The 11,044-nt window shown below is 33.5% G+C and overlaps 1 protein-coding gene across 1 annotated transcript in view; it reads left to right on the forward strand.

The window, feature by feature from the left end:
• Positions 1–9,992, forward strand: part of PCDH17 (protocadherin 17) — a gene marked incomplete at its 3' end in the record, with an annotated part of 27,598 nt that extends 17,606 nt beyond the window's left edge. The window contains exons 2-3 of the mRNA XM_010166422.1: positions 9,604–9,662; positions 9,820–9,992. Coding sequence (XP_010164724.1) covers positions 9,604–9,662; positions 9,820–9,992 — 232 coding nt within the window. The remainder of the gene's footprint in view (positions 1–9,603; positions 9,663–9,819) is intronic.
• Between the last annotated feature and the right edge of the window lie 1,052 nt (positions 9,993–11,044).

Below are 11,044 nucleotides of genomic sequence, written 5' to 3' on the forward strand. Positions count from 1 at the left end.
CTGCTGAGTAAGAGCTTTCAGGTATGTCTCAAAATTAAAAATAAAATGCCAGGAGCTCAAAATTGCACTGTAGAATCTGTGTGCATGAAAGAAAGAAAGAAAATATAAGGTTGTTTCCATACAGAAAAAAGAGTTTTAAACATAAGGAGAGAAAAATATTTTTGAAATTATAGCAAATACTTTGACAATCTCCTTAAATTTCAAGGCACTATTTTTAAAAGTATCCTTCCAATTTTAATATCTTAATTTCCAGGCTTCATATTTAACAGGTAGATTAGAATGAAAAAATAAAAAAAACCCCTCCAATACTAGTGAAGATACACTCCCAAATGTATTGCTATTTTGATTTCATGGTATGATATTCTTAGAATAAACAGGATATTGTGATAAGTGTGGATTTCATTCTAGTTATCTAATTTTAGTTGAGTCTGTTATGTAGTAAACATAGTATCTGTTAGGAATACTAAGGTAGACTCAACATGGTGGGAGCCATAGATAAAAGGTGCATTAAAGCGTTTCAAATTCAATCATTAGGTTTCATTGCACCCATCTGCTACCAGAAAATATAATTGGCAACTTGATTCATTGACCTTTAACTGTCATTTTGAACCATGTTTTTTTTTTTTTTTAAATCTATATTTTCAAGTTTGACCTGGAGATTAATTTGATAAGAGAATGCCCAGTACATTTTAATGCAATTACTTTTTTCTTTTTTCTTTTTTTTTTTAAGCAAAAGGGTTTTTTAATATAATCAGGTTTAATGGTCTGTTGTATATTCTGCTAACCAAGTCAAAGTAGTTATTTAATATTGAATGTGGTTAAAAGCAACTAATGTTCAACTTCATTAAGGTTCCTATTGAATAGAAGGCTTACTGAACGTCTACTGTTTTTTGGTTTTGGTTGTTTGGGGTTTTTTTTATTTCTTTTGGTTTGTTTCTTTTAATGCATGAACTACTACCTTTTATCAATTATTTCCAGGGATTTCTGTTACACCAGAATTATACTTACAAGCTTCAGTTCCACCAAGATTATACAGCACGGTACAAGGGCTAAATAAACATTGAAACTGTGGAATACTTCATATTTTGTTCATAAAATCTGTTTTATATCCTTCCTTTTATTTTCTGGAACAGAGATTATCTTGTGCAGGTGGGGTGGAATGCATGCATCTCTTAGCAGTTCTATATGTGTGGCATGCAAGTAAACTGTCTTATAAAGTACCGGTATTGCTTAGAGCAAGCAGGAAACTGTGATAAATGGGGGTGATTTAATGTTTTCTCAGTAATGGTAAACAATTATACTATTCTGTTATCTGAAGTTTATGTAATGGAAAAACGTGATTACATGTACTTCTTTGCACAACGGGATACAATCCCTGAAATATTTATGTAATGTAGAGACAGATGTATGTAACCTGACCTTATAATCCCATTTCACAGCTTTCCCAAATACTGGGAGCTCGATAAATAGGAAGCCGATTATATTGGCAGTATAACTCCATTAATAGGATTCGGATTTGCCTTATTGAGAAGCCAGTACTGTTAATATGATCCAGTATATTAAATTGACAGGAAAACTGGAGCGATAGAATGTATCTGCAGCCTAATTGACAGGGAAGATCTTTCAAAAGGTTCTTAATGTGTTTTTTATTGACAGAGTAGCTTCAGGAAACACATATCATTGGTGAACAGTGTAAATATATTGGATGCAACTGTACTAGCAGTTTCAGGTGAAGTAGTTATTGTTCTGTTTTCCCATACTTCCATCTTTACTTTGATATAAGTCACATCAAGCTCTCTCATAAGATCTTCACTAATGCCTCTTAAGCAGCAGTCTCACTGCACTGCTCACAGGCATCTGACAACTTGTGAATGATTTGAAATGTGTTGATAATTTTTAAATTAATAGAGGCAATACAGAGCAATGTAATAATGTGTCATGAATTTCATTATGTTTATTGACACTGTGACAGCAAAAGCAGAGCTATTGTACTTTCATCTTGAGCCTATTATGTGGTGTGATGTTTGGCACCTCTTCCTACGTTCTGATCTTGCACCTTCTCCAAGAAGTCCATATCAAGAGCTCATATTACAATTACATTTTCCTAGTCTCATTTGACAACTTTCCACTTTCTCTTCCTAGACCATGCTAATTTCACTAGGTGTTTAAATTTCATGTTTCTCCAGTGCAAAGTAAAATGAAGTTCAGAAACCTGAAACAATTGTGAAACAAGCAGCAATTTGAGTTTAGTCCAGAAAAAATTTTGATTCCCTTTTCAGTAGAAGGAAGTTTTGGGTTCAGCTTCCACACTTTTTACTGGTCCTATCTTTGTTAGGGAGAGAAGTCTACCCTAAACTCGCATCCTGCATCTGCCATGACAGAGGAGTTGAAGGCTTTTGTTAAGCTGATCTCCCCATCACCCACCAAAGAGGCAAACTTGTTCCTGAAAGGCTTCAATCTTTTATTTCATATTAAAAAATCTGATCAGTGTCCTGTCTCACCCCATCTTTTGAGTGCCTTTCAAATCTGCTTTTTTACCAGAGTCACTTAAAAATATGTTACTGTATAGTGACCTTTTTAGCTTCTTCAGTCTTCAGACTCAGTGCAATCATCAATGAGGTGAGAGGGAGCTTGATTGGGTCTTGTAACTTCTAATCCCTGCACTGTATTAAGTCCTTACAGTCTAGTCTTCTGTCCTCTTTTGTGCCTTGTGCATTGCAGAGTAAACTCTTGTAAAAGCTTAAGAAATAATTGTTTTCATTAAGCCAGTAGTACAAACACAATCTGCAATACCTTAATATGAATGCCTAAACTTGGTTTTTGTTTTTGTTTTTGTGTGTGTGTGTGTGCCCGTGTGTGTGTAATAAATGTGGTGCTTGCTAAGTGAAAATAGTACGTGGACCAAACACTTATATGAGGAGAATATGCATTTCCTGCACTTACAGGAAATGATGGTAGTCTCTGTCCCCAGAGCTTCACTTTTCAATAGTCAGTCTATGCATTTGCCTGAATAGGTCAGGACTTCTTTCTCTCACAGTTTTGTTTTTCTTGCTCAAGAAAAAGAGAAAACATGAGCCACTCTTCAATAAAGAGTGCAGCAGCCTGGTGAATGATATTGCCTCAACTGTTCTTGTTGTCCTGGGTTTTTAGTGTGTTTTTGAAGAGTGTTACTTATGTCAGAAATTCACATAAACACACTGTAAGTCTTGTAACAGCAAGTAACACACTTTGCAGCAAGTGTGAAACTTCCCAAATATGTACGTCATATAAATTATGTCTCAAAACCATTTTCAAAAAAATGAGAGTGGAGAGCACTTATTAGGACAGAACTTGATAAAACAGCCTATTTAATTTTGTCCTTCAAAAAGGTAGAATAACTTATTAGAAGTTTATGCCCAGTTGTGGGAGGGGGTTTTTTGCTATTTGGCTAGTATATTTTCTTAGTGAAGGAAGTCTGGTGAAATAAAAGAACCTACTACTTCAGGTTAAGTATACACTCACTGGCAGTCTTATACTGAGGATTCTTTGTGAGAAGTTGTACTGTGTTGAACAAAAACTGTTCCTAACAAAATTAAGACAAATGTCTGCTCTTTCAAAACTAGATTTGTCAGAATACAATTCTTTTGTTTTGAAAAGTGATTGCCATTATATAAGATCTTTGTTTCATGGGGGAAGGGTGAATACACAGAATTAAGCTTTTCAATAAAAGACACAGAAGATACTTGTGTTAGATATTAAGTGGCAGGCTGATAAAGGGGAGAGATGTTTCACTTGATTTTTGCATTTAATGTTTAATTAAAAAGAAGTTAGTGTCAGCAAAGACATTTTGCTTTATTATAATCCCAGGTATGAACACCTACATAAAATGGAGTTGCACTGAATAATTTCTGAAAATGTGATACTTGCTCTTGTAATTCTGAGAAAAAATTATGAATATTCTAGTAGCCTAACATTCATAAATCTGATTAATGTTTAAGTTCTTTTTTTTTTTTCTTTTTTTTTTTTACATTTTAAAATGCATCGTTCCCTAATATGACAATTATCTATGGGTATAATTTGTCAAGAATACTTAAATATTGAATTTCTCTCTCTCTCTCTCTCTCCCTCCCTCTTTCTTTCACTTTCCCTGTCTTTTTCTTTGTAGTCATGCTGATTTTAAGATTTTTTTTTTCTTTTAGGGTAGAAACCTGTCAAATTGAAAACTTTTTCTTTTAGTTTTCTCTGATTTTATTCAAACAATTCAAAGATTGCTACAACTCTTCAGAATTGTCATGTAACAAAGATTTTTATTAAAAAAGAAAAAAAAATTAAAATAGCTAGGAACCTTTAATTTTCAATAGACAGCCTGCTTTTTATAGGAATTATTGAAAGCAGAAACCTTGTGAAGCTCTCTACTGTTGTCTTACTGAGCAATAGTAGAATACTTAAAATAAAAAAAAAAAGTATGTGTGCAGAGCTACACTGGAACTCCTCTTTATTTATAAAAATATCAAAATATTTTAACAGAAAAAACACATATACCTTGTGAACTTGAACTTCTTTAAAAAAATAGAAAAAAAGATAAGAGATTAATGTAGCCCATTGCTAAAAGTATTTGTCATAATTCATTATTTAATGCTTTGCCCAAACTGGTGCAAAATGTTTACAGTGATGAAGCTTTAACTTTTTTTGTTTGTTTGTTTGTTTGTTTGGGTTTTTGTTTGGTTGTTTGTTTGTTGGTTTTTGTTTGTTTGTTTCTGATACTCTGTTCTTGGCCATAATTTTTCATTTTCCTTTCTCCAAATGAAACTTTTAGAAATCAGAGCCATTATAAAATTAATTAGTAGAACCTTAACTGTTGACTTTCAAACTTCTGAATGGTTTTATTTTGACTTAATAAAATTTGGTATTTCAAATTCATCATATGAGAGCAATACTTAGCAACAACTGTGGTACATTGAAGCCCCTGTGTAGTGTTAATACTCAAGCCCTAACACCTGTAATAGAATGAATGGTTTCACAGACAGTTGATGATAGCACTTGAAGGATGTTCTGCATGTTCTTCAAGTCACATTATTAGACTGTAGCAAGTATGTTGTCACATCTGAAACCCCACACCAATAAAAGTGTATTTTGCACAGGTTTAATTTGCCTGTTCTTTTACTTTCCTCCTCCTCAACTCCCTGATGAAAAAGGTAGCATAAATAAACTGTAAGATATTTTCTGAAAGGTAGTAACCCTCTTTTTTACATTTTGTCAGCTTTTGAAAGGTTTATATGAGTTCTGATCTCATTCAAAATGACATTTTTTATGAGCTTCATCCTTTTGAGAAAGCTATATTAAACGTGTGTACAGAAATCCTCAGAATTTTTCTGCAACATCGCAGTAATGGCAGTGTTCCTAAAATTTCAAATTTACTCTAGAGTCACATATTAGAACAGATAGATGGAAGAAAATATTTTTTCAGGGACCATTGTAGCAACTTTGAAAAAGTATGTCTGTTCAATGGTTTAACAACATACTCTTATTGGAAATGAATTTATTCTACTAGTCTGTGAAAATGAGCTATAAAACCAGGACCACTTCTCTAGGGGAGCTATGGATGCTTAGGTTGATATTACAGACTTTTAAATTCTCTGATATCTAAGTAGGGCAGTGGACAGTTCTACTCCTGCTTTAGTTTTAGGGAGCATTTGTCTCAATATGTTTTCTTCCTACCAAAACACTTAGTAGTTGGTGACCTAACTGATATTCCAGCCCTCAACCTTGAATCACAGAGACAAAAACACATATCTTTAACTCTTGTAGCTTTTAGAGATGGATTGTTTCTGGGGTTTTTCTTGAAGGAGGGTAAGGGTGGAGCTTGTTTTATTTTGTTCTTCAAGAGGTTAATGGTTGGCATTTAAATAATTTTTGGTTATTTATCAGGAGGTTGCGATTCCATGTAATTAACTTCTGATATGATGCGTATTACTTAGCTTTGGCTGTTACACTGAACATCTTGCTAGTCATCCAGATTCCCTTATAGTTCTTGGAGAAAGTAATCTCCAGGAGCAACACTTTCCTAAAGCTAGATGTCCAAAATGAGATGAATTATTTTGTATGTTTCCAATGGTTATAGAGACATATTATCTGGTTAGCTTTGAGTAGGTGACTAGCTTCTAGACAGTTATCTGCAGGTGAACTGAAACCTACCTTCAAACTGGAGGTAAGCAGAGAGACACAGAGGTTCTGATTTCCTAGAAAGGGCTGTATGCCCAGATAAGAACAAAGACTTTATGTGCTGTTGATAGATTTTTAAAGTAGCACTCATTTCTTAGAGTTACATCTATGCAGTGTAAAGAGGTATGATTAATGCATGAGCTGAAATGTGTAATATCACTTCCATAGATGTTAAAGTGTAAAAATTTTAAGTATGTGACCTCTCACTTCAACTGGGATTAAAAAAAAAAAAAAAAAAAAAAAAAAGTGTTTAAGGAAATTAGACATTCATATTTCTCTGTAATCCATTGTGAAGAAGAAGCTTACCTCTCTAAAATTCCTCTAAACTATCTGGCCTTAAAATTAAATATTTTATTAATGCCAATTTTTCTATTGATACTATCAAACATGAAGCAATTCTCTCTTTGTTGCCTGTATCTTGGAGTGCTCTGTCACAGCTCAACACGAGCATCATACTTTCATAGTTCATAGGAGTGCAGAAGGAAAAGTATTCAACTTTGAGGTCTGTGACTGTATTTAGCTATCAAGTATTTACATTTGTTCTTTTGCAGTAATTAGCTAATTGTAACATAGCACCCAACTGTTTGCATTGCTGCAAAATATATTGTGAAGGAAATTGGGCAAATTATAATCGAGTTAAAGGTCATTAATTATTACCATAAGTACAGAATTTCTCAGAAGCAGTTCCCATTTTTAGGACAGCAGCTCAGATGTAGTCATAACTTCTATTTTAAAGTTTAAGTCTTGACTAGTCCAGGGTGTGTGAAATGATTGTGGTTTTTTGCTATGAAAAAGCAGAAACAAAAAGTATGGCCAGTTCTTACTGAAGTCCAGTTCATAAGTTCTTAGCACCATCTTTAAGAAGGTATTATAATTAATTCCAGAGTAAAAGTCTGACTTTTCTAATGGCAGAGAGTTGATGAAAAGGCAGTTTATAGTGGGCATTTTGCCTGACAATTACATGAAAAATTGAAATGTTGATTCTAGTAGCAGCTGTGTTTAGAAGGAGGCAGATTTCTTATGTAAGTAAAAGCACAGGGTCAGTTTTCCCGAGTGTCTATAGCTGAGATATTAGACCTAGAAAATAGATGCGAGTTCTGCAGTTTTGGAGAAGTATTTGGCTCTGTGAGTGTCATAATGATCATATGTGTGTATATATAAGAAATGGATTTGCTGCACACAAGAGAGATACTAGCTTACGATTTCTGACAAAAGAATAAACAGCAGAATTAAAGCTTATTCAAAAATATAATGTTCTACATTTAAGACATTACAGATAAGAATGCTGAAATATTTATCTTTGCTCCTCCATTTCTTCCTCTTTTTTTGTTTTCAATATTTGTTTTTGTATCTTGAAGCATGTTAAAAGTTAAAACAAGCTTTTATTCTAATGCATGTATTAAAACCAGGATCTTGTCTGTTTTTAAGTGCAAAGTACTGAACTGCCTCCTAATTGAAGTGACCAACATTTTTAAAAGTTTGGATACCCGTAGCTGAAATAATCAGCTTCTGAAATTCTGACTTGGAAAAGCGATAACACAACACTGATTCTGATGTCCCAGATCTTCAGAATTCTCTTTCTGTAATAATAGTGTGTTGTTTGCATTTCTTAAGCAGTATTTAAGAACTATCATAAACCCATCTTTTAATAATGCTGCTGAAGAACAAGTTGGACATAAACACCCAGATTTTTAAATTATTTTCAATTTTGTTATGATAAAAATAATTTAGACTTGTAAGTATAGGTAATTTATGGTATAATTTGAAAACAGATGAGTAAAACCTGATTCTCTCATACAGTTTTTAATAAAAGAAAATGAACCGACAAAACCAGATTATTTTTGTAATTACATATACCATGATATGTACTCCACAGCTTAAATTAGAAATAGCTTCAAAGTGTGAACCCAATGTATGTTATAATCCTAATTTTTGAACCTAAGGATTTAACTAGAAACAAGAAGAAAGTATGATGTAAATTGACTTCATACATGCCAAACAGAAGATGATTCTTTATCTTCCATACATTCCCTAAACCACACAAGATATCCATGGTATATAAGCACATCTATTTCACATGTGCTTGAGAGTGGCAAGTGGCTACCTATTTTCTGTTGCAAACTGCAGTGACTGTTAAATTTCAGATGTAACTTTATGCATCTTTTCCAAGCTCCAATATTCCAACCATACAAGAAGTAGCAAATATTTCTAATTGCTACCTACCTATAAAACCAAAACAAAACTAAAAAAATGGAGTGGGGAGTGGCAGGGAAAAACCAAATATCTAAGAGACTTATTACACAAGTGTTTACTTGTGTAAACACTTATTGTGCGACATTAAACCTTACCTTGGGCCTTCTGCTCCATTAATTGAACACTGCCTGTGTTACCAATACTGGTGTGCCTGATGCTGTTGCAAAACTCATGGCTGCTGTGAAGCATAGTGGTGTGATACAAATTGCTGCAGAAAACAGTAGAAGCTCTGTCACTGGGTCAGCTGCAAGAAGAAGTGACGCGTGTGAATGTACAGTAGATGGAGTTTTGTGAAAGATGCAATCTCTCTCTCCTGAAGAACTTCAGCTGATAATACAAGGGGAATTCAGTTCCCTTTGGCAGGACTCCATGTTGGTCTGGATGCTATAAATACTTCTGCTTCTACAGTTACTTAGCTCATGCTGCTAATAATGTACTCATTACAGACTTAATGAAAGTTTCTTCTTTTAAAAACTACTTGTCTGCAACAATAATTTAATATTCTTGTTTGCATGTGTGGTTCCTATTGTTCTGACACAGCTATTAATACTGATGAAAATTAAAGAGAGAAAACCCAAATATTTTCATACTTGCATATTTCTAGTAACATTAAAAAAAAAGACAAAACAAAGCAGCTAATCAGCCACGAATTTTATTGGTTTTTTTTATTTTTGTTTTTGTTTTTTTTCCCAATTCAAGAGTAATATAGAAATATATGAAATTGTATTACAGCTGTAAGGGCCTCAGAATCCCAGCAGATTATGTTATGATTAAAAATTAGTATTATTGAATAATTCCCTTTTGTAATTCACAAAAGTATTTTTTTCCTCTCATTTTCAATAGCCATCAGTCTTAAAATCTAACTAATGAAAAAACATAAACAGTGTCATCTGTCAGGTTACTAACAGAGAATGCCATTTATTGGAGTCTCATTGTTTACTTTAGCAGGTAATTTGTGGACCGGAATCATTTAATTGTTCTGAGCACATAATTACATGCCAGCATTTTCCAATTTAATTAAAGTGTACAAATCTGAAGATTAAGGGAATTTTTGAATTATTAATCATTTCTCCTCTAGGAAATCTTGTTGCTCTGCAGGAGATTTGTCCAGTGTACAACTATACGTATTTTTTTCCTTCTCTTTCACAGACAGACAATTTTCCCGCAGAGCCCAATTACATGGGCAGCAGGCAGCAGTTTGTTCAAAGGTAAGGCCTATTAAATAACTTTCTCGGCTTCCCAATTTGCATTCTTGTCAAAATTGCTTTGCCAGAGAGTACAATTCAACTTAGAACAAGTAAATACAACTCTTTTTTTTCTTTTTCTTTTTTTCTTTTTTTTTTTTTTTTTCAATATGTATTTCAGTAGCTCCACGTTCAAGGATCCAGAAAGAGCCAGCTTGAGGGACAGCGGGCATGGGGACAGTGATCAGGCTGACAGTGACCAAGACACTAACAAAGGCTCCTGCTGTGACATGTCTGTTAGGGAGGCACTCAAGATGAAAACTACTTCAACTAAAAGCCAGCCACTTGAACAAGGTGAGTGAAGCTTCCAATGCTTACAAAAGCGTAGAGTTTAAGCTGTCTTTATAAACCTATTAGTATTGCAGTTGTGGTTTATCAGGGTAGACTAGCCCACTGATAATACTATAAGAGGAAAAAAATAAATCTTGTAGCTAGCCCAGAGCAAAGAACACTCAGTGTCTTTTGGAATGAACATGAAATGAAACCACAAGTGTTCAAAGTAGATTTTTTTTTTTTTTTTCAAGGAAAAAGTACTTTTCTAAAATGATTAGAATACACTTTATCTCCACTGGCATTGCTTGTAATATATTATATACAGTCCTTCTGCCAAAGCCTGATTTGGAAATTGAAACTAGCCATGACTGAAACAGATAAAAGAATGCCAGTCATTTACATTCCTCATGTAGTCTGGAAAAGAGGAAAAGAAAAGAGGTTTGGGATACCAGACGAGTAAAAATGGATCAGAAGAGGTTTTCATTTCATGGATGTATTTTCCTATTTGTAATGTTGATTTCACAATTAATAGTAGTGTGAGAAGTGTCAAATAATAACGTAATCCGATTTTCAGTATAATTTCATTCACATCCGGTGAAGCTACCAAAGCTGAGCATCTGTGAAACAGCTAAAATTACTTAGATCAGGCAATGACAGTGTTCTCTACAAGGATTCATTCTGACAAACAAGCATGTTTATTTCCTCAAACTCTGTGTCCAATTCATTTTTTTTCCCTAGATGTGTTTTTATCTAATTATGAGGTTCTTTATTTCAAAAGACACATCTTTTTTTTTTTTTTTTTTAAAGAAACATCAAGCAGAGTATTCCAGCATTGTTTGTGTTTGTGTATTGCTTCTAGGCTGTAAGTAATAAGGAAGTGCACCACTGAGTAATTTTTACATGTTTTATGTTTACTATTATTTTAGTTTGGTGTGAGGAAGATGATTCAGTGTTAAAGACAATTAAAAGATTATTAAATCAGTCAGCCTTCATAAGAAGCTATATTTATAATTAAGCAGAAATATATTATAAGCTTTTTATTAATTGTTGATTAATTAGACCTAGGTTTTTTG

Source organism: Antrostomus carolinensis, unplaced genomic scaffold, assembly GCF_000700745.2.
Source record: "Antrostomus carolinensis isolate BGI_N321 unplaced genomic scaffold, ASM70074v2 scaffold22704, whole genome shotgun sequence".
NCBI classification, from domain to species: Eukaryota; Metazoa; Chordata; class Aves; order Caprimulgiformes; family Caprimulgidae; genus Antrostomus; species Antrostomus carolinensis.